Below are 24,673 nucleotides of genomic sequence, written 5' to 3' on the forward strand. Positions count from 1 at the left end.
ATACAGAGCGATCTGGATCACTTGGTCACCTGGGCCCATTCTAACAAAATGGAATTTTGATACAGCCAATTGCAACATTAATTATCTTGGAACAAGAAACGCAGGCCATATCCTGGAGAACAGCAACTCTGCAAAGGGCTTAGGGGCCACAGTGGATAAGCAGCTAAATATGAGCTCCGGCTGTGACAAAAAAAGGGTGATCCTTGGATGTATAAACAGGCAAGTAGCGAGCAAGCGCAGGGAGCTGATTTTACTCCTTTATATGGCATTGGCGAGAGACACTGGAATACTGCATCCAGTTCTGGTGTCAGATATATTAAAAAAAAGACAAAAATTTGAGAGCATGCAGAAAATACCCCCAAATATTATTTGAGGACTTGCAGTGAGATACTTAAAGAGTTCAATCTGTTTAGTTGATCGAAAAGACAATGGCTGGAAGCTGAAGCCCGACAAATTCAAGTTAGAAACTAGCCACTGATTTTTAACATTGAGAGAGAGGAACCACAGGAACAAACTACCAAAGGAAGTGGTGGATTCGCAATGTCTTCAGATCAAGACGGGATGACAGTCTGGTTTAGCTAAAACAAAAGTTAAGTTTCAGTCAAAGACAAGTTATTGGGCTAAATATAGGGGTAAGCAGATGGAATTTAATGGCTTCTGATATACGGGCGTCAGTGTAGATGATCTAATGGTCCGTTCTGGCCTTAAAAAAAATTAAATAATATAAAAAAAGGAAATCTATGAATCTATCGGGGCTGCCAACAACAGAACTCTATTTGGTAACAAGTCACCACCACGAGATAATTATCATGATCAGCTCATTTTAAAAAAATGGAGAGAAGATAACAGCACTAATTTGCTCAGCAGTGAGATACTGAAATAGGGCTGAAAGAGTCAAGTATTTGATTTTAAAACGTTGTGTCTGTTAGAAAAATCTCCAGCTGAATAAACGATTAAGATTCTAAGATTGCTAAAGTAACAACATTTTTGCAAAAGCCCATCTAACTCCCATATTCTCTACCATCACTTGGGATTGCAGCTTAAACTTGTATCATGAAAGCTCATTCAGAGCTTTAAAATGACAGAGCTTGCAGGTTATCACAGCATGTGCTTGTAGAGATACCAGGAGTCAAGTAGTCAGCAATTTCTTAACAAATAAAAATGGACATTACAGATGTGGAAGACTGAGAAGTTCAAAGTGGTTGTGACAAAGAAAAACCTATAAGTAAATAGAGTTGTTTAAAAATTATGGAAGGATAGGAAATTATTTTTTTAAGTCTATAAAAAGCCTTAAGACTAGAATGTTATTGCATGGTCTCCTCATTAATGTATAAAACATTTACCTTTATGGCACCATCTCCTTTAGTTATATCACAGATGACATGGGAATTAGATATCTGTATTTCCTGATCACAGTAGGAATGGAATAAAATTTATAAAATGACAGATATTAATCCATGTCTATGCCCTAGTCCTTGTTTTTTCTTATTATATAATGCACTGTGGCTCCACACAGGGTGCTAAAAGCGGGCCTGTTAATAGCAACGCTTGCATCAATGGCCAACAAATCAGTGCCTTTATATTGACTATTCTGGGCGCAACTGATTGACAACAGTAAAGAAGGTCTCAAATAACGCTGGTTATGCATACTTTTTTTAAAAAAATATGCAGTAACTTTAACACAGGCTGCAGGTTGATATATTATAAATCTCAGCAGGATGCTACGCAACGTCACATAGTCCACAATCCACAATCCAATTCAATCTTTTTGACATACCTGAGAGTTAGTACGCTTTTAAATATGAAGAGATGGAATAATTCCTCCACATTTAAAACGATACTGCTGAGGGGCATCCGTAAATATTAGAGACTGATTCCCACTCCTTTTTGTTAAATGCTGTTGGGTTATCAAACAGTACAGAAGAGTTCTTGGTTCACTACATTATCCTCATTTTTCCACACACTCAGCATTACACAAGATGCAATAGAGAGTTTTTAAACAAAAAAAGTCCTCCTACTGCATTCAAAACTGTATTTTTCATCTGTTACAAAACGCATAAAACATTACAACCACTTTTTCCCCCCCTTGCCAGTGCTGTCCTGTTTGTAACTCATAGCCTTAGTTTTGCTTCAGATGTATCTATGCCTTTGTCCCTCCCACCTCATAGCACTGCAACTAATCCTCCTCCAAAGATGGCTTCTGACAATAAAGAGAGACAAACGCTGCCATCCAACACACTTGTTCCACCATCTTCGAGTCACTTCCTTCATGCCACTTGTAGAGCTGTGCACATTTTAAGCATAGAGAGTGAAATGTGGGGCTAATGTGTCCTCTGTGCCATGCCCTCCCCCTGCCCCAAAGAGGGTATCCATCACTTTCTTCAAGAAAGCTGCACCCCACTGCAATATCCCATAATCCACACTATGGAGAAAGCAAACCTTTGTTAGCTCTAAAGCAATGTGGCTCAGCCACTTTTGCCATGGTTTTCAAAGACAGCAACAAATGCCTTGCTTAACAAACGAGTGACAGTCAAATATTCTATTTAGGGATTTGAAAGCTCTTGCATTACATGGTACTAGTCAATCAGTCTGAGGAAGTTCAAGACAGAGGCCTCCTCCTAACAGAAACATCTGCAAGTTTACAGTAGACAGTTTCTAGAGCGGGTCAGGTAAAAGCATAATGTTAAAATGCTACTACTGAGCGCTTACGTGGCCTTTCATCAAAAAAAATCTCAAACAATTTCTACAAGGCAAATTTCTAGCTCCACTTCACCAATTGGGAAACTGAGGTCCAGAAAGGGGAAGCAACTTGCCCAACATCATAGTGCAAGCGAGTGGCTGAAGTGGGAACAGAACCAGATTCTGTCCAGTGCTATAATCACTCCCCACACTGTCTTAAGTCAGTACTGCACTCTTAGCAAGGATACCCAAGAAGACCAGTGCTGTAGCCTATGGATACAGAAAATAAACTCTCAGAATGTTCAGACTGAGGGAGGAAAAACAAAAGGATGTCTCAGTTGTATGCTAGCGTTGAGCAGGGGAGTATGGGGAAAGATGTAGAAGTCTCCAGGTTTCAGATACAGGAGAGGTATCTGGATAGCATTTTGGGTCCAAGTGTGGAATGAGGCCCTTCTAGGAGGGCTCCAGAGTGCCCAGGTATTTCGGTGAGGATCCAGCTTCACAATTCAATACATGCAATGGAGGAGTGTGTCTGCAGAACGCAATTCATCTCAAATGACCAATGGCCAAAGAGGCAATGAGAGAAGAGCAATCAGATGCAGGGTAAGCGCTACACAACTAAAACAATTTCAAGGGAACTCAGTAAGAACCCAAAGATCAGAGAAGTTGGAAATAGGGCTGGGTGAGGAGAAAAAAAAATAAGGGGGAGGAGGGGAGAAGGAAGAGAAGAAAGCCCATCTCCGAGTGAGAGCTCACAAAAGGACCCTATTTATCATTCACCTCACTGAGCGATTCACCGGACAAATCCACCAGCTCTACTCAGTAAAACCCACTTTCTGGGCTCCACAGAGACGATCACATATCAGCCAAGTTAGGATTAGACTGGCAAGACAGTCTACAGAGCCAATCGTTACAAGACTGAGCTACAACTGTCTCTTTCTTATGCATGGCTGTGTTAACACTGAACAAAACCTGCAGTGCTCAGACCTTTCCTTTCACGTAGTGGAGGCCTTGAAGCGGTGTCCATGCTGTGGCTGAAACTGTACTAACAATAACTGTGCTTAAAATTTAGTACTAATAGATATTAAACAGAATCTGCTGATCTGAGGAAATTGGGGAAGTGCTCAAGAGTACTAACCTTCAATCTCTAAAGTTATGAGTCACACAGCAGGCTGCTTTAGGTCAACTCAGGGGATTTCCTAAGAACAATAATAATATCTTTAAGTTTTGTTACAAAAATGGAAGTCCATGAAAAGAAAGAAGCTGAAAAATTATACAAAGTCAGTGACAAACCAACAGAAAACACAGTCTGTAGAAGCACAAAGCGAAGGACTTCCCTCCTGCATGAGAGCTCTAACTTGATTGCAGCCTTCACTTGCCTGGACTGGCTTTTGATGCAGGACACTGGTATATGCGGGGCGCCATTTAAAAAAAATGGTCACATTGCCTTCCTTGATCTTTTATCTTGACCAATTTCAAAGAGGTATTAAATATTTTAAAACCTTCTAGTATGCAAATTTCTGCTTACCCCAAGTTTGATTGGTTCCAGCAACACTGCGACAAGGAAGACCAACCAGCTGTTCTAGGAATAGAAAATTATACCAGATCAAGGGTTGATACTTGCTAAATTCAAGCTGGGACCATTGCCGAAGCAGCAAGCTAAACTAAAGGAACTAGTGACCATCGTATAGATCGATGTCTCATAAAACAATCAGAGACAGAAAGAAACGCTGAAATGCCCAGTTATCCCAATGGTAACATCCCCTCATCCAAAGCAAGTTACCCAATAGAAGCAAAAATCATGCTAGAAATAAAGAGAGGATAGGAAGCAAGACAGCCAATGGCATGGTTTTAAGATCCAGAACCTCGCTAGAGCAACAGCCAGCGTTAGAAGCTCTTCAGCAAACAAATATAAATGCTTTCAAAGGGAATAAACTTGCCCCAACACTAGTTATGGGCCAAGGTCAGAAAGAAAAAATGGTGGATCCTTGTTCTCATAAGATTTTTAAAGGATTTTCTCAACCTATTATGAAATCTCTCCTTTCTCAGTCTCCATCCCACAGTATAAATCAATACAGGAGAGAGAACTTTAGAGGCACCGGAATTTTGACTCCATAAGCAAGAGTAAGTATTTTTCCAAATGTCATTACAATCTACCGCCTAGGTCACTAAAGCGTAGATTCACACTCCCAACTTCAGAATGCAGCAAGATCAACATCCCAAGGCAGCAATATCTGTATTCGTACTCCCAGATGCCGAAAACACAGAGATCCATCTCCCAGGGCATTAGTGGCTGCATTCACCTGCTTACCCCCAGGATGTGACAAGAACCAAACACTAGTGCTGACATTCCAAGTTCCCAGTGTCTCCAGACAATATAGGATCAGGAGATAGATGCCCTAGAACTAATTTAATTCTTTTGTCACTCCTGATGCTGCAATGATTACAATTTTTTTTTCGCACTGACAATTCCCCCTTTGCATCCAGCCAATAAATAGTCTTTTCCAGGGCTCTCCAGTCCCCCCGCCACAGCAATGGGAAAGAGTAACTTTTCTCTAGCACAGAAATGATGCTGGCAAGCAGTCAGGGAGATAGGCAGGGAAAAGAAATGGGGGGGGGGGAGAGGAGAGAAATAAGGTATTGGGGCTGGTCTACGTGGGGAAATTTACTGGCATATTTTACTATGCTACTTCTATAATTATACTGATATATACCTATGTGGACAAGCTTAGTCCAGAGAGAGAGAGAGAGAGAGAGAGAGAGAGAGAGAGAGACAGACAGACGAGAACACATACAGGGAGTTATACACCAATATAATTATACTGGTGAGACAAGCCCCTAGTTTAATAGTTCCTGGTAGATGATTCATCTGTATTTTTAATCTTTGCTCACTAGTGGAGAATTGCATTCTCCCCTCCCCTTTGCAAGTTTTTCCTATTTTAAGCTTGGGAGGAGGAGCAGTCCTCAAACCTCAACCACTGAGCAAAGTTTAGACCAATAACAGATCTGTCAGCTGGTATTTGATAATTAAATTTATATTGTTAACTATAAGACTTTCCATATACTTCAACATTAATTTTAGATTTGTGATTGCATCCTGTGTCATGCCAGGACACAAACCCACCTTATCTGCTGAAATACTCTCAACGACTCTATCTGCTCTTATGCCATAGGTCTCAGACACCTGCATATTTGCTAGAAGTCACAACTCTCCAAACACTATATGGCTACATTATTCAAATGCCAGCAAATAAAACTTGCTCTCAAATTCCCAATCTGCTCCAGGCGCCAAACATACACATTATACAACCGGGGAAGTTGCCCACAATCAAACCTCTTCAAAGGATTAAGAATGTTGTGTTCCACTGTAACGTGCAAACAGCTGATCACATTCTTCACAGAATAGGTTATTGAGACAATCCAGATTTCCACATACAGGGTATCAAACACAGGTCAGAAAAATCAGCTGCTAATTTATTGACAAGGAAGAAAGGAACCATTTATGAATAGCCTGCATTAGGGCAATTTCCCTACTGTATTTCCTGCTCAGACTTCTGAAATAGTCTGATTAAATTATTTATTCTAACTGCAGTATGGAAGTTGGAGCCACTTGGTTATTAAGTAAAAGTGCAGTAATCTAAAGCAAGCATCTCCAAACCTAATGGAAGAGAAGGGAGATGGGAAGGCAGCGTTAGAAGATAAAATTAATTTGCCAGTGGGAGTTTGTTTCTGCACATTATCATTCCTCTGAACTGATCTGACTGTCATTAAGAAACAGATCCGTGGGCCCTGGTGGCAGCTGGAGTCCTCGTCACTGGAAGAGGACAGCCCACAGATTTAGCCACTGAGATTCTGCACACATAGCTAGAGAAAGGACAGAGACAAGGGGAGAATGAAGGAGAAACCTCTGAATGACGACATACCTCCAAATGGTTACTACAGAATTTAAAGAAATCCACAGAACACACTGCTACCACTGTAGGCCCCAGGTATTTGAGCAAGCCCTTCATATCTACAGACATCTGTATGGAGTTTATCACTGCATTATCTAACCTCTTCTTCTATCTACCTCCAAGGCAAACTGAGGTTGACCAAATGGTTTCTGCTCTCCATTCCGAAGTCCTGCTTCAATCAGTTTAGGGATAGGGACTTCCATAGATGAGGTCCCTGAATACAGAACGCCTTGTCTGAAGATGTCCACCAGAGTTCTGTTGTGGCTCTCTTTAGCGCTTGTTGCAAGACTTCACTGTACATCTGTTACTATATTACTTCCTTAACTGCTTGTTCCTCTGCAATTATTTCCCTCCTTGCCCACTTGACAGACAGTTGTATTGGGGTTGACCTCAAATTTTGATTTAAAATTATGTTTTCATTTAAAAAAAATACAAAAAAAAACCCCACACACAGTGTTCCAGAAGAGAGCTTTAAAATAAAAAAATCCAACTTGATGGAAAACTTTTCCACTAACATCCACCAGAAGCTTCAGTAGAGAGAGGCTGGAGTTTTAAGTCTATGGGGTGATCCTCTGCAATTCCTCTACAGCTGATCCAGACTCACAACGTTTAATATCTCAGGAAGCACAGGGTAGATCTGAAGGAGTGGTTTCCTCATAACACAAACAGCAATAGGTGGAGCAGGAACTTAAAAGTGCTTCACAAGCACCATGACGTACTTGTCAGTGGAATAAATAAGCAGCCTTGATAAATAAGCAGCCTCCCAACAGCCATGGAGCAATTAATGACAAAATGGGATTCCTTTCAACTGGCTGAATTCCAGACAACAAGATCACTGAGAATTGAGAACTGCCTACAACACAGACCTGTTGCGAGGTTATTTCCACCCCCAAAGCTTAATTGCCTGCTTCTGCTTCAGCAATGACCTAGGAACACTGCTGGGAGAAACACACAGCCTCCTCCAGAACGACTCTTCCTGACTGTCAAAATAAACACTGATCAGAACACACTGACTATTCCCCGTTCTCTTGGCACCTGCCAGCCAGTATCATTACAACCCACAATTGCAAAAGGAGTTGTAGCCAATTGCAAAGCGCATTTTAGACTCCCAGGGAGTGTTTAGTGCTTAGAACAGAAGGACTGGGAGTCAGGACTCCTGGCTTCTATTCCATGCCCGATCAGTTTCTTTCTATAAAACGGGATTGATTGCCTTGTGTAAACGGCCCTAGATAAAAATCTAAATTATAAAATATACCTTCACTGAGCCCAAAACCTGATAAAGCCTACCGAAAAAAAAAGAGGTAAAGATATGTCGTATAACATACATGGCTGCAACAACATTGGTGAAGGGCCAAAGCAAACAATCTTACCATTTTAAAATGATCACAATGATTTTTAAATTCAACCTTCCCTATTTTGAAGAACAGACTGGCATGCTTGCTTTCTCAAGTCAGAAGTTAGGGAAGTTACTGGGTGAACATGAACAGTGGGCTGACATCTTCCTGAAAATCCAACGTATAGATTTAATCCACCTGAGCGAAGAATTTACACAGGCATTAACAACCAACCACACACTTTTATCACATCATTCAGATGAGCTCAAAGCACTCAACATTATACTTAACACTCCTGTGAGGTACAAGGTTATCCCCATTTTAAAATGGAGTACCGAGGAACCAAAAGGTGAAGCAGCTTTTATCACACAGCAAATCAAGAACTAGGAACAGGGGCCAGAATACCTAGTTTCTGACTACTACAGGAATGCTGCCTCCCACTACAAAGAGTTCTGAAGCTCAGTGGTAGAGAATAAGCCTCTGACAGTGCTGTTAGCTTCGAGTCTCTGTGCACTTTGGACACCTTCATTGCAGCATGGAGTGGCAGAATTAAAGAAAACCTAATTATAAATAGCTGAGACTATAAAAGGCTCTTTCAGCAGCATCCCAAGGGCACCTTATTCCACCAGCCAACAAAAACAGAAACAAAATGATAGTACACGTACTTACCAACAATGTCTAAGATCAGATCTTCGCCCACAAGAACCACTTCCGCTGTAGAAACCACAGCGATGACACATGGCAAACCACAACCTATCATCCTGTGCGTCTCAGCAGACTGCAGGGGCAGATCACCAATTTGAGAGTTACAGATCACCATTACAGGACTTCTATCACTCTTATCTTTGGGATACAGAATGCGCTGATTCTCTCACAGATGCTTCAGCAGATGAGCTCTCTCGTTGGCCTGTTCACAATTGACATCACATTGGTTCCTCCATACACCTCCTTCAGTTTCCAGTGAAACATATCCTTCCCTCACCACTTTTCTTCCAGAAAGCAACCATTAAGGCCCCATCTACACAGAAAAATTCCTGGTAACATGGCTGCCCAGCTTGGAGCAGAAGGAGGGAAGAGAATGGCTGACAATGTTTTGAGTTAAGCAACAATTCAGCCCAGGTAGAAGTAGGTGTAAATCCGAAAGAAGCCATTGGTGAATTTGGTCTCTGGAGCCAACAAAAATCTCCAACAAGTTTTCCCGTCTACACAGGCCAGTCAGGACCACATTACCAAATGGATTGACCTTGAAAACCAATGTACAACACAAGGAAGTATTTAATACCAACAATGCCCAAGTGTCCCCATGCACCCGTTTAAGCCAGGGCAAACAGAAAAACACAGAACACAACCACTGCCAGAAGGGACTGACGGTTCTCAACACCACCATGCAGCCCCTTTGGGCACGAATGTCTACCCCCACTTTTCAAACAAAAAGAAAAGGAGTACTTGTGGCACCTTAGAGACTAACAAATTTATTAGAGCATAAGCTTTCGTGAGCTACAGCTCACTTCATCGGATGCATTCGATGAAGTGAGCTGTAGCTCACGAAAGCTTATGCTCTAATAAATTTGTTAGTCTCTAAGGTGCCACAAGTACTCCTTTTCTTTTTGCGAATACAGACTAACACGGCTGCTACTCTGAAACCTGTCACTTTTCAAACAGGCATCCATATACCGCCGTTGTGTTGCTGAAAAGAACAGCTGAATGTTGTAAACCTGAAAGGAGTGCCATGCTCCAGCAAATTCTCGCTTACCTTAGATTAATGGTTCTCACCTTTTTTAGTTAGAGCCTGCTGTTGGGAACGGCATAAGGGCAGCCCCTCCGATATCTTGCGGTTGTCTCCAGTTTAAGTTCTCTCTCACTCATTTCCTATCTGTTTTCATTGTTATTTCACCTACTCCAGCTTTTTCTTGTTCTTCTTTTGCCTTTTTTTTTTTTCCTTTGGGCTAACTCTTCTCCTTTCCCCCTCTCTATTGGCTTCAATCTCCTTCCCCATTCATCAGAAGGTTACGTGTTGCTGGGCACAGGATAGGACATCTATTGGTGCCTCTGCACTACAGGAGTGCAGAGACAAGTCACTTGGTCTGAGCCTTCATCCCGAAGCATGCAGGAGCAGTTGCCAACCAGCTACATTAGGGAGCACAATCACAGCAGGAAGAGAAGACTTGCAAGGAGCCACCTTAAACTTTATATGTACCAGCAGGTTGCAGCATATGCCTGCAGGTGGGTGCCACCGGATTGAAGATCTTGCAACTTAAGTGGGTTGTAGCCCAAGAAAGCTAATGCCCAAATAGATTTGTTAGCCTCCAAGGTGCCACAAGGACTCCTCAGGGTTTTTACCTTGCAATGTGCCCCTCCTGAATCGGTCTAGCGCTCCATCATTGAGATCTGGCCACCTCCCTCCAGGCTGGGAAACACTGCCTTAGATCAGTTCATGCCTTCCAACCTCCTTCTAGCCACTATGGAATTGTTCAAAATTCCATGAAAGCATACCTAACTCCTCACAGGCCACAGGCTTCTGTCTCTCTACACTGGGAAGTCACCAAAGTGCTCTGGCATGTGACTGCCTGCAATATCACAAATATCACAGGGCTCAGCGCCTACAGACGAACTTGAGATCAGTTTCATAGATAAACAGGAACTTTGTTAGCTGGACTGGTGCACACAGCTTCAAAGAGAAACATTACTCAGATAAGAAGAGTCAGATTTCCCCCATCTATTTCTTAAAGTCTGAAGCACATACTTTAAGAGCTCAGAAGCCAATTGAACCAACTCAATTGTCCAGCCCCAGCAAAACTACACCTTGTTCATGTTGGTTTAAGCAGGCTAGACACTCCATCATCCTGGGATTCTCCCTTTGGCAGCTAGCACAAATCCTGCAGCCTCATTATCTGCACCAAGGCAGGCCCTTTTTGTTAATTCACACCTCGCACTTCATGCCACATCTTCTACATTGCCAGAGAGTTCAGAGCATAAAAGCCATAATTTTGCTGAGTTGTTTAAACAAACGTAGAGGCTCAAAGTGCATCTCCCAAGTCACCGCATCCTGTTGCAATCCACAATCTCACACAGCGGACAGGGTTTCCGACAGACAGAGCAACACTTCAGCCATCATCAGCAGGACACTTGACAACACATAATTAAACAATAATGATCCTGATAGATGAGATTACCCAGAGCTAGATTAGAACTTGAACTGTCGCTAATGTGTGGGAGCCCACCTGCAATAAATCAATGCCTCTTCCAGGTATCAGAGTAGCAGCCGTGTTAGTCTGTATTCGCAAAAAGAAAAGGAGTACTTGTGGCACCTTAGAGACTAACAAATTTATTAGAGCATAAGCTTTCGTGAGCTACAGCTCACTTCATCGGATGCAGTGAGCTGTAGCTCACGAAAGCTTACGCTCTAATAAATTTGTTAGTCTCTAAGGTGCCACAAGTACTCCTTTGCTTTTTACGGATACAGACTAACACGGCTGCTACTCTGAAATCTTCCAGCTTGGGTACTCAGCCCAAGGACAACACTGGTCATTCGCAGTCTCAGTTTTGGAGAGTGACTTTCTTAATTCAGTCTAATTTACATTGACGAACCCAAAAGTTAAAGGATCCCAAAGCAAAGCTCAAAATAGCTCAGAGGATGATTTCTAAGAGTTTGCCAACAAATAAAAGCAACATGTACATAGGGTCAAACATTGCTAGATGAGCTGCACAGATATGCAAGACGACCAGGTTCCTGTCAAATGGGCGTATAGACCAAACAGACAAAATACAGACAGGCAAAGGGTCGGGAAAAGGGATGCAGCACAAAAGGAAAGGACAGAAGTGGGGATGTTTGGCACACATTTTGTTTACTCCACAGTTTGTGTTCAATACCGTTTGTTTTGGTTTCACTATTTATAATTGTGTTGACATTTAAATGTAAACTAAAGACAATGCCTTTTCCTGCCATGCTTGTTTTAAAAATATACATGGTTTTATTTTATTTTTTTTGTTTAAACACAAACACAAAATTAAAACAAACTGTCTCTTCCTGCCTTTTTCTTCATTTGCTCTTCTGTTTTAAGCTTGTTGCTTGATTTCTATACCTCTTGGTGGCCTGTTTTGCATTTTATGCGCCCCCCTTTTAATTATTTATTACAGCTCTATATGCTTTATACTCCTTTCTTGTTTCACTTATAAAAAGCCTTGCATCCCCTTCCCTCTCCTCCTCATTTTCAGCCTGCTATTTCTGTGTGGAGACAATATCTGCATTCAATCTTCGGAATAATTAAGGGCCTTAGTTTTGTTAAAGTGAGATTTTAAATTTAAATTTTTAAAGCCTAATGGTTATTTCCATGGCAGGATTGTAGAGTGTCAATACGTGCAGAATTGCGGGCCTGGCTTGAAGAAAGGATTTGTCTCTCTGAATTCTTATTGGCCTCTCTTACATACATAAACCCAGACCTTGCAAAATAGATAATGTGAGGATGTTCTTTGGCCTGGTCTACTTGTAAGAGTTAGGTCAACACAACAGCAGTGCTCAGGGGTGTGAAATATCCATATCGCAGTGCACCATAGCTATGCCGACTTAACCCCCCCAGTGCAGATGCAGCTTCCATCAACCTAGCTACCACTGCCGTGGAAGGTGGAATCCCTACAGCAACAGACAAACTCCCTCCGTCACTGTAGTTAGTGTCTATACAAGGACACTACAGTCATAGTGTAGACATGTCTATACAATGGCTTTATTACACGGCCTTAACTAGGAGTAAAGCTTCCTAAATTTTAGCAATACTAATGAGAGACTGCTACAAGAAACTCACTGATGAGAAAATGATCAACGTAACAAACTTAAGTTACATATCACCATGCAATACATGTCAACTGCATTATGTTCCCGAATCTAGAAGCACAAGGAGGATACACCAGTATAATCCTTCTTGATGTTAAGAATTTAGTGCTGGTGAAAAGTAATGACTTGACAGCCCTCAAGAGTGAAGTCTTTTTATGCACAGAGCACTAACACCATCTGCAGCAGAAGATCAAACTTATTTTTGAAACAGCCCTGCCAATGTATTTCCCCTCTAACCTGAAAGAGCCACACCTTAAGGTATGAGTGGGGAAATCAGTCCCTATTACCAAGGTAAACCATGGCCTTTCTCCTGATGCTATTAGTAGAGCGTCCACTTAGCATCAACTGTGCTGATGGTTTTGGTTTTTTGTGACATGGACACCTGTCACAGCTTCAATGATGCTACTATGAACATTGTGGATAGCAGTGAAACTGTCCAGAAACATGTCAATCCCACTCTAATTCTGTTTGGGAACGCTATGAGCAGCTGCAGAAACAGGCACCAGAGAGCCTCACTGAACAGGAGGACCCATAAAAAGTAGGTTTCAGAGTAGCAGCCAAAGTAGGCTGAAGTGAGGGTAGAGTTGTGGACCCCAGATCTTGAAAGATTCAGAAGACTCTAGGACACAGATGGGCATGAAGCCATCAGCCCTTAGGAAACTCCAGCTAGTAAAGAATTCTGCAGCAAATCTCCCCATCAACTTAAGCTATTGCAAGATCATCAAACCTGCCCACCAGTTTCTCCACTGGCTTCCCACAGAATATTGAGTCAAGTTAAAGGTCTAGTTCTTACCTTCAAAGTGCTCAATGGATTGAGCCCAGCATAACTAAAAGCTCTGGAATGAAGACCATGGTCAACAACTCCACTCCACAGGCACAATGGAACATTATACCATATGGGTAAAGTTCATCTGTGCAGGAGAAACAGCTTTCTCGGGGGCTGGTCTGCCATTGTAGAATGAAATCCCACAGGAGTTGAGGACTCTCACAAAACCTCACCACCTTCTGCTCCAAGTGCAAGGTACACTCCTTCTTCCTGCTTCTCTAATACAGTCAGAGCAGAGTGGACATTTAAAAAAAAAAAACAACCCTTACCAAAACAAAACACTCCTCTGCACATATCCTCTCCCCAGGGGGAGAATTCTAAGGGGGGGGGGGGAGAGAGAGAGAGAAAATGAACCATACATGATAGGTCATGTCATCTGATGCACTGCTGGAAGGCGCTCCAATACTATAGTGATAAAAGCAGCATACGCATCTTTTTAAACTAGATGAGATGGGGGTGGAAAAGCGAAAGAGTTCCTCTGTCTTCCAGAGGCCATGAGGAGTTTCACATTTATTCCACACTATTAGCCATAGCCCCCTAGCAGGGTCCAAGGACTTCACCTGGCAGGAATTACAGAAGCCGGGTGTGGGGCTGGGCTTCTCTGGACATTAATGATAGAACTATCTAACTCTGGCCAGGAGGGGTTTGGTCAATGTTCCAGGTCGTGCTTCCTGCAGACCTGGGCTGGATGCAAAGAGGAGATCTAGAAGGGGAAAGCTTTACATCACATTGCAGGTCCAGAGCCCTTCAGACCTCCCTAAGCAGCATTAGTTTATGTCACAATAGGAGTTACTCACAGAGAGAATTATACATCTTTGACTAACACACTGCCTGCTATTCCTGCCTCCAGACAAATAACCACAATAGATGTTCCCAGCTCTATTAAAACTGGGGTGGGGGGGGAGGAAATCAAGCTCACCTCACTTTCAGTCTCTATCAAAAAAGATATTGTGGTTCCTGTCTACTCCCTAGCCAATAGTACACATCGTGACTGGCACCCTATCCCGACAGCTTCCATAAAACTACAGAATACAATAAACAAGCACAGAGACTGTCACCTCATACTCAAAATAAAATGGAGACAATACTGGACAGCACAAGAAAGCTTGCACTGATGCCTGTATGCAACTGGCCACTCTATAACGAAGAAGGAAGGCTTCAATGACACCTAACTCACGGGACTACTAGATTTAAAGGCGAATGTTGAAAAAAAAAAAAATGAAATGAACACACTGCTCAAATTGTAAGTGTAGCTAGCTATTCAGTAACACTGTAGCAGAGAACGCCCTGAATTTCATAGAGAAAGAGGAGGAGGGGTTATTTAGCCACCATTCGGCTAAAAGAGATGTCCCAATTACCAAGGGGACACAAACACTCAGAGAGAGGGGAAGCACATTTAAGCGGATTAAAAACAATTAAGGTTTACTTTAATATCAAGCGAAGAGAAAAAAAATCAGCAATTAAAAGCTTCACAAGGGTAATTATATGTAAATTCTACCCCCTCCCCACCTTATTTTACCATTATGGTAGCACAGGCTATGACTCAATTATAAATAAAACTCATTTGACAGCAATTGCCTAGGAACATGGACACTCACTTCTTACACAATATCTACATTCTTTACAGTACTTGAATAACCACAGGTTTCAGAGTAGCAGCCGTGTTAGTCTGTATTCGCAAAAAGAAAAGGAGTACTTGTGGCACCTTAGAGACTAACAAATTTATTAGAGCATAAGCTAGTTGCATCCGATGAAGTGAGCTGTAGCTCACGAAAGCTTATGCTCTAATAAATTTGTTAGTGAATAACCACACAAACACAAACCTGTACAGTCCATGTAACCATGCAATCTCCTTGCTCCAATATGGCTGGAGCGGCTGCAGGAAGAAAAATATAGTAACTGGGTTACAAAAAAGGAAAAAACTACTACATCCAAACGTTTCTGCAGCCTTATAAGAGGATACAACCAGGTTCTGATAATCATTAAGTGACCAATCACAGCCTGCAAATTGCTGAGTTTCAACCCAGTCCCTGCAAGAAAGAATAAAACCCTTATCTTGCTCAGCCATGTGTCGCCAGCCACAAACAGCAAGAGAGCTACACCCAAAGCCAGCCTGTTTGATTTTAGCCGGGGTCAGAAGGACTCTGAAGAGAGAAAGCATGCTCATGAGCAGTCCTGATAGAAACAACAGAAGGAAGAAACGCCACACACAAAGGTCTAAAGCCAGCGTAACCAGCTAATCTTAGTCTAGGATAGACCTGGCAGCTGGAAATACCAAGCCAAAACCATTCAGTACCAGAAAAACTGTGGCAACTAGCAAGGAACTGAATAAAGAGTGAAAGACTGGAAAGCATTAAAAGAGCTAAATATGTATAGCCTGGTTAAGAGATTATTAAGTGAAGGGTGAATGATCATTTACAAGGATGAAGGGTGTGAACACCAAGGGTGAAGGGAAATTGTTTCATATAGTCCAACCAGTGGCAGGATTCAATCACAAAGAGAGAAGATCCAGGCGGTTTAATCGTCTCCCAAAAGAAGAAGGGGAAAGAAGCCTTGCTGTTTGGTGTATTTAAGCTTCTGAATCTGAATCCTTCTCACACCAAGAGATGTCATTTAGGGCACAGACGAGGTTCCATTATCCCGATCTATCTTTGAACACTCTTTGCATGTCCTCTTAAGTGATTTTCAAACTGTGGATCACGATCTAGTACTGGGCCACGGAATGTCAGGTGCTGGGTTGTGGCGTCTCTGGTCAGCACTGCCGACTGGGCCATTAGAAGTCCCGTTAACAGTACTGCCCAGCTAAGGCAGGTTAGTCCCTACCTGTTCTGACACTGCGCTGCACCCCAGAAGCGGCCAGCAGCAGGTCCGGCTCTAGGCGGAGGGCCACGGGGCTCCACGCGCTGCCCCTGCCCTGAGCACGGGCTCCGCACTCTCATGAAGCTGAGGGGGGCGGTGCCTGTGGGTGAGAGCCCTGTGGAGCTGCTTGCATGCCTCTGCCTAGAAGCCAGACCTGATGCTGGTCGCTTCCGGGGCTCAGCGTGGTCCGCGGTGCCAGGACAAGCAGGAAGCCTGCCTTAGCACCCCCGCTGTGCTGCTGACCAGGAGCAGCCCAAGGTAAGTCCGTGCCCCAGCCCTAAGTCCCCGCAAACCCAGAGCCCCTTCCTGCACTGCAAACCCTTATCCTTGGCCCCACCCCAGATTCTGCACCTCCATCCCAGAGCCATGCCCCCCAACCTCCTGCCCCAGCAGAACCCCTCATTCCCAGCCCCACCCCACAGCTCTCACCCCAACCCTCAGCCCCTCCCACACCCCAAACCCCTCATCCCCAGCTCCACTGAGTCATGAGCATCAACAATTTTCTTCAACTGGGTCGCCAGAAAAAAAAGTTTGAAAACCACTGCTCTATGTCATTAAATCCCCAAAATTCTCTCTCCAAGTACTGTTTGACACAGGGATTCTTTCAGTTGCCCCCTTCTTCAATAGTCCAATAGCACAGATGCTATGGCTTCATTCTTAACATGTCCCAGATATTTCAGTCTTCATTTCAGGATAACTCCTTATTTTCAAAGCTAACTCTCTGACCAATCTCAGCATTTGTTATAAATTCATTTAACTCAACGCCTAGTGTTGAGATATTTATACACTGGGTTAAAAGATGCTAGAAAATGTCCTGTAGGAAACACTCCTACTTTGGTGGGCTAGATAACAGTAGACCTTGAAGATGCAAAACACCTTTGATTAAACAGAGCTGGGCTGACTGCTTGATGCATTTTGAGAAAGACCAATATCTCAAACTGGGCCAACACGAATTGGCTGCATTGCACACCTGAGCAGACCCAGATTCAGTTGCAGGGATACCTAGAATCCTCTGAGCGTCTTAAACAGAAGGAGCTATGAGACAAAGAGAAAAAGGAGAGGGTTGTCTGGTTTTTATGACTTGGCCTGTTGTCATTGGAGCAGCACTGAAACGGACTTTTCCTATCTTTGTCCTAATTTGTAAACTAGTGCCAGAAATGAGATCAACAGCAAGAGCTGTGAGAGCAGGACAGCCAGTATAACTCTGCACAAAAGGAACGTCAATCAGATATCACAAATAAAGTTCAAGGTGGTCTCTGCTAAATAGATTGAGGAGGGTGCGGGAGTGAAAAAGATTATGCATACGGACAGTAGATCTTTTCCCTAATAGGTATTTAAGAGTCTATCATTACACAAAAGGCCCATGACACAAACTGAGAAGGATGTTGGCTCATACTACCCACTTTGCTATGTTCATGTTTCTATTTGGCACACGTGTGGATGTCTAAACTTTTAAAAAGGCACTCCATGAAAAAGTGAAAAAGCCAGGCTAACATACATCGCTGGCAACCAGAGAGAGTTGAACCTGGAATATACTTTTATATTCTTTAGGCCTAGTGACCTGCATTTAGGTTGCACCTGCTTTATACTCCCACGATTAGTAGCAAGTCATAAAAAGGAAATATAAATTTCTTTAGCCTAATGGGACAGAGAGCCTTTCACTAGTAGGTTGCCAAGACAGGGGTGGCCAAAAAAACACCACTATTTGAGGGTGTTTGGTGCCATACATGAATGAATGTGTGGTCTCATTCCAATTCCTAGTGAGCGGATGTTCACATCACGAGAACACACCGTCACATCTGGCACTTTGTCAACTGTCTCAGCCAAGGAACAAATGGGCCATGAAGACTGAATTACCCTCTTGCCATTAGATCAAGGGTTCCTCCAGGTCAGAGGTGAGGCACAGTGGCAAGGCAAAGGACAAGCCTCCCCACACCTGCCATTGCCCATGCTGTACTCTGTCATTACAGAAAGCTTTAGTTTCCAGGGCTGTCAAGCCAGCATCTTTTCCCAGCATTAATATTTTTATTCAAAGCTTTTAAATTAAAATACTGCACATGAACATGCCTGTGACATGACAAAACAGCAGGAAGTGGAAGTGCTTATGTTTTTGTATTGACAGTTCTAATGCAATAAGGGAAAATATTTTGTGTTTTATTAACAACAAAATCCACTGCCTTCATGTATCCCCTTCACGTACAGCAATTGAATTTCTTTTTTGGTGTGAAGAGCCTACTGTCCTTATAGAGGTGCTGGAACAATTATTTATTTATTTTAAATAGTAGGGTGCTGAGAGTCATTGAATCAAACTGTAAATCCTGTATATGATGGAAACCCTCGGTCCAGTACCTAGTTGTCCCTATGATGTCTTTTAAGTTGTTTTAGGGAACGCATTTCTTTTAAATATGAAAACTCTCCTTGCTGTGTATGAAAATGGTATATTACAGCACTCATACAAATGTCAGTGTTAATGTACATGCTCTGTAAAAGAAAAACAATCCAGCATTCAGAGTATAGTGGTTACAGTCCCACCTATCACACCAGAAAAAATGAATATTGCAAAAATTCATTGCAAATCCTCAATATTCTGAAAAGAAACATGATAAACGGAACATGTGGATCTGATCCTTGTTTACACCAAGGCCCCTTTATGCTACTCAGGCAGTTTAACACTCATTAAGGCCACTTTACACTCCCAGAATAGTGTAAAAAGGCTTAATGTACACGAGAATCAGGCTCAGTGTCTCTTCTGCTCACCTTTGGGATCTACAAGGCTACTCTCAGGTACTGGAAACAGTGAATCATGCTCCTGTCTCAGCTGCTTCAAAACTGATGTACAGATCGCATAAGGCCCAAGTGGTCCAAACCTCACACAGTTCCACTATCATCTTATGTCATTGCTTCTAAACACACACACACCTATGCCCTAAAATAAATGATCTGGCCTGAAAACCTCAGAAAACATTTTCCCTGGTTGCCTAGAAATGGAAATACAACTCAAATGCACTCCTTCCTTCACATCATGCTACTGTCTCAAATGCATATGGAAAGTTTGTGTGGAATTATCTGATGGCTTTTATACCATCCAAATCTCTCCTAGCAGAGAGCAACATTCCAAGCCCCCATCCCTGAAGAACCCAATAAAAATGAAAAGGCACAAAACCTGCCAGAAGGGAAAATGGTGTTTTACACAGAAACCAAGAGAATGAAGAAGTCACCTGAAGCAGACAATTGGAAAACGCCACTATGATACGGCAGACATATCTGTTGATCAGGTATGGATCTTGTCCTCACCTGAAGTGACCTTTCCCTGAATGACTAACTTGCTGACCCAATAAAGAACAAATATGTATAGACAGTCCCACCTAATACACAAAATGTTTGTAGCCTAAATTACATCCCCTTCCCAGAAAGCCCCAACCCTTAATTTTACCTCATATCCTTGGGTACTTCGACCCTCTAGCTCTGAGGCTGAAAGAAGATCCCCTAATTCCTACAGATATAGATTAGCTGTTTTAAATATTTTGATATCAAACTTAACCCAGATGAGTTAATTTCAATTGCTCAAGAATATCTAATCGATTCCAAAATCAATTTACCCCCACTTTCCTGATCCTGCCACCCCTCTCCCCTTAACCTTTCAGGCTGTCACTAAATCCCAAAAGAAGGCAACCAACTTTGGAGCAGGAAAATGGGTTTTTTGTTTAAGAAAATCCTGTTTCACACTAACCTGTCCGTGATTGTGGACTGTGTGCCACTCATTGGAGCCCTGGGCAAGGAGTCCTCTTTTTATCCAATTTGCATTTTTACTATTCTTGCAGGGATCTCCCCAGATGCGTTGCCCCCACGCATAAACCCGTGTCCGAGATCCAGCCTTGCTCCAGAAGAGACACTCACAGAAGGCAAATTCAGGTCAAAAACACCTTAGCTCCGCCAGAATATCCAGATCAAAGGGGCTCTTAACAAAAAAAAAAAAAAAAAAAAAAAATCCAAACACCACACACAAGTTCTCCCAGGGGCAAAAACGTCCCAAAAGGAAGAGAGAAATCTTCAAACGTGATAAATCCTCAGAGCGTCCAAACCTTTAAATGCTGGGGAAAAGGTGGTTACGGGGAGATCCTGATTTGAGCCCAAGGGGGCTTTGTTCACTGGGCCCCACAGGGGTCTCTGGTCCTCTGATTACCTTGGGGTGACAGGGCTCCACTCCCAAACCACCAGGGTGTGTAACCCTATGGATCTGGGGGGGGGGGGACCTATTCACACCCGCCCCTATAGGGAAGCCTACACAACCCCCCTTTATGGGATTATAGGGGTGCCCCCGCGGCCCGTCACTCTCTCGGGGTGCCCCCTCCGGGCGCCGGCGTCCCTTATCTGGGGGTGCCGAGGTGCGGCTCCCTCTCTTCCTGGGGGCGCAGAGCGGGGCCCATGCCCCCCCCCCCCCCGCCGGGCAGCGGCTGCCTGGGGCCCCCCCCCGCGGCTCTCAGGGCTCCATCCCCTCCAGGCCCGGATCGCTCCGCTTCCCCCTGCGGGGTCCCGGCCCGCTTGGGTCTCTCCGGCCGGCCTAGGGCGGGGGGCTCCGGCCCGGTCCCAGCGGGGTCTGTCCCCGCGGCCTGGAGGAGGGGCCGGGGGGCTGCGGCCGGTCTGCGCGGTCCCGGCCCGGGGCGGCCCCGCGGGGTCTCTGCTCCCGGCCCAGCTCGGTGGCCCCGCTCAGAGCCCGGCGGGTGGCGCGGAGGAGCCGGCCCGGCTCGGGTCCGCTTCGACGCCGGTGCCGGTGCCGGTGCCGGTGCCGGTGCCGGGTCCGCTCCCCTCCCCCCGCCCCGGGCGGCTGCGGCGGCGGCTTTCGGCGCGCGCGCGCGTGTGTGTGTGTGTGTGTGTGTGTGACTTCTGGGAGCCGCGTCACACGCGGCCCCCCCCCACCCTTGCGGATCCCTACGCGGCGCCTCCGCCGGGAGTGAGGCGGCCCGAAAAGGAGTCCCTAGCTGCACACCGCCCCGCAGAGGAGAGGGGAACACCCCCCTCCCCCTCAGCACGCGACCGGGAATGCGCCCCCCCCCCCCGTACCCCGCAGAGAAGAGCTTCTCCTTAGACACACTGCAGGGGATGCCAAGCTCCCTCCCCCCCCCCCCTTCCCGGCCCCAGCAGGCTGGAGAGGAGGGAGCCCCCAGTGCACAGTAGTGGAAGGGCCTGAAAGGACCTTCCCCATCCCTAAAGCACTGAAGGGAAGGGCCCCCCCCCCCTCCGCAAGGCAGTGCCCCCACGACCACCCCAGTGCACTGAAGAGAAGTAATGCCTCCACCCCAATGCAATGCAATAAAGCAGGGGTCCTCCAAGGTGCACATTTCATGGTCAAGGTATAGCCAAGGTCCAGACTCCAGAGAAAATAATAATAATAATAATAATAATAATAATAAATAAAAACCCCACCAATAATGATCATAAGTAAATAAAACATGTCGTGGTCCCTTCAAAAGCATCTGGCAGTCCTGATTTGGCCCATCGTCTACCTATTGACTACCCCTGGAGTAAAGCAATCTTCTCCCCTAAGTGCACTCCCCATGAAACGATGGGAGACTGAGGCACAGCGCGCAAGACCAGAAGGTACCACTAGCACTGAATGCACGGAAGAGAGGGGATCCCCCACCTCAATGATATGCAGATATGGACCCCCCCCCATCCCAAATGCGCCGAAGCAAAGGGAATTCCCCCCCCCCGCCCCATGCAATGTAGAGCCAGACATCTCCATACCCCTCTCACATGCACTGAAGAGACGAGATTCACTGAAGAGCTGGGATCTTACCACTCTAATTCACTGCAGACAGCCGCCCTACCTCATCCCTAATAAAGGCAAAAAGATTGACTCCCTGGTAAAAAAAAAAAAAAAAAAAATTCGGGGGGGAGGGGGGAAGAGATGGGTGCCTAGGAAAACTCCTTCACCTCCCACTGTTGGGCAAAGTTTTCAGACAAAGATGCCTAAAGTTAGGCTCTCAATCTCCATATTTAATGTTGCTCCCACTGAATTGAGTTGGCACTGCAGGGCCCTAGCACCTCTGAAGAATCAGGTCCCAAGGTGTCTCAAGGCAGGGGGAGGGGGGGGTTTCCCAAACTGGAGAACCCTGAATCAATTACCCCTATTGGAAATTGCAGCCTTGATGGCTTCTCAGCTAGTACATAGATTTTCTGTCCTTTTCTAAGAGCTAAGTATTAATAGCTATTTCCTTCCAGTGAACTGCATAACCATTTGCTAAAAATATTTCTCTTGCTGCCTTCAGAGCTCCCCCCCTTAAGCTACATCTCCTCAAGCTATCCCTCCTTTCCCCATCTTTCTCCACCCACACCCTTCCTTTTCTGTGCAGCTGCCCTATGCTTTGTCTTGTCATGTCTTATGCAGCTCATTAGCTCTTTGGGACAGGGAGGGTCTATTGCTATAGCTGATGCTCTGTAAAGTGTGAAGTCTGTGGCAGTGGAGAACCATTGTGTGATAAGTAAATAAATAAACTAAAATAAGAGGTACCCACAGTACCAGAGTAACAATGGGAATGTCAGTAATAAGATGCTGGAATTACCAGAGCTTTTTGTGGCTTCACATCACAGTGCTAATGCCCCTCATCTGGGTATATCTCACTTAATCAATTCCCTGCCCTTGCAGGGGCTTTGATTGCACCTTGAGCCCTCCTGTTTTCTGCAGATGGCACCTAATAATATTGTTGCCTGAGTGGTATAATACTTTGGGCTAATTTTGGTTTGGGGACTTGCTGGGGAGGGTGCAGGGGGTGATAGTGGCCTGTGATAAACAGGAGGGCAAACTGGATGTGCTTGAGTGGTACCCTCTGGTCTTGGATGCTTGGTTTTCCAATTGTTTCACTGGGAGTTATTCCTGTGGGTGGGGAGAAAACCTACTACTGCTGATAGACCAGAAGGGCGCCATTTACCCTCACCCCCTACCAAATATTCCAGTTAAGGGCCTCACCCTGCTCCCATTGACATCAAAGGGAACAGGATCAAGCCATAAATTAACCTTAATGCCCATTCCCACATTTAAACTTCCATGGATGGGGCTCTCCCTCGTTTGTTTCCCAAACCATCTCCATCTCTTGAATCCCTAAAACTACCGCTTCCCTGCCACACCTTTGTATGCCCCCCCCCCACCATTTATAGACTATACTAGGCTTGGGGAGAGGTTTAAAATTTGCGCATCAGTTTGCCCACCTGGTCCTGTTTGTGTCTAAACTCTATTGTTAATTTCTGGTAGCACAGACTGTACAGGCACCACACCATAAATAATAACAATAAACCCAGCCCCTGAGTTCTTTGTCATCTAACCCCACGTACCCACCACTCCTCCTCATCCCCACCCCTCTTGGTACCAAGCATCCACCCAAGTGCCATGTTATTAAGTGCCAAAGATTATTACCCCTATACTACGAGTTCATGAAATTCCATTACCATGTGTCATAGCATCAAGGATTCAAGCTATTACCACGTTATCAAGTGGCAAGAGTTCATGCAATATGCCATGGGTGCATGGCACAGCTCCATTAGCAAAGTTTGATGGCAGCACCTAGTCTCCCAAACCCAAGAGCTTAGCAGCAATACTCTACTACCAGGAGTGCCTATCAGCCTTTTCTTACCAAATGCCATAGGATTGTTGTACACACTGACTGCTCTTACCAAGCATCAAATGCTTGTGGCAAGGCCAAAGCGACTTAGGACACTGGCCCGTGACCAGATCACTAGGGATACGGCACAGTGCCCTACTGTAAATAAGCTACAGTATTGTTTTACCTTGTGGTATAACATTTTTCACCAGGGATCTGGTTAGCGTGAGCCAAGAGACAGTATTAGTGTCTAATTAACTTCTTCTTTCAAAACGATTCATTGCAAGAGGGGAAATGGAGAATGAAACCATTCTCTAGACGATGCATGGCATTTGCATAGGTGCGTAGAAGATCTATAAAAAGAAAAGGAGTACTTGTGGCACTTTAGAGACTAACAAATTTATTAGAGCATAAGCTTTCGTGAGCTACAGCTCACTTCATCGGATGCATTGAGCTGTAGCTCATGAAAGCTTATGCTCTAATAAATTTGTTAGTCTCTAAAGTGCCACAAGTACTCCTTTTCTTTTTGCGAATACAGACTAACACGGCTGCTACTCTGAAACCTAGAAGATCTATATATTCCTTGTGGTTTCCTTTCA

The 24,673-nt window shown here is 44.4% G+C and overlaps 1 protein-coding gene across 5 annotated transcripts in view; it reads right to left on the minus strand.

Annotated features, from left to right (window-relative positions):
* ARHGEF12 (Rho guanine nucleotide exchange factor 12) overlaps nucleotides 1-20,933 on the minus strand; it is a 101,257-nt gene extending 80,324 nt beyond the window's left edge. For 2 of the 5 annotated variants that reach the window (XM_038380441.2, XM_043501071.1), the window contains exon 1: nucleotides 20,210-20,933. In XM_038380441.2, coding sequence (XP_038236369.1) covers nucleotides 20,210-20,241 — 32 coding nt within the window. In that variant the 5' untranslated portion in view covers nucleotides 20,242-20,933. Of the gene's footprint in view, nucleotides 1-3,817; nucleotides 3,837-15,443; nucleotides 15,651-20,209 lie in introns of those variants that run through there. The other 3 variants (XM_043501070.1, XM_043501069.1, XM_043501072.1) reach the window with 3 other exon arrangements.
* Nucleotides 20,934-24,673: the final 3,740 nt, after the last annotated feature.

The sequence above is a fragment of the Dermochelys coriacea genome, chromosome 22, assembly GCF_009764565.3.
Source record: "Dermochelys coriacea isolate rDerCor1 chromosome 22, rDerCor1.pri.v4, whole genome shotgun sequence".
Lineage (NCBI taxonomy): Eukaryota > Metazoa > Chordata > Testudines > Dermochelyidae > Dermochelys > Dermochelys coriacea.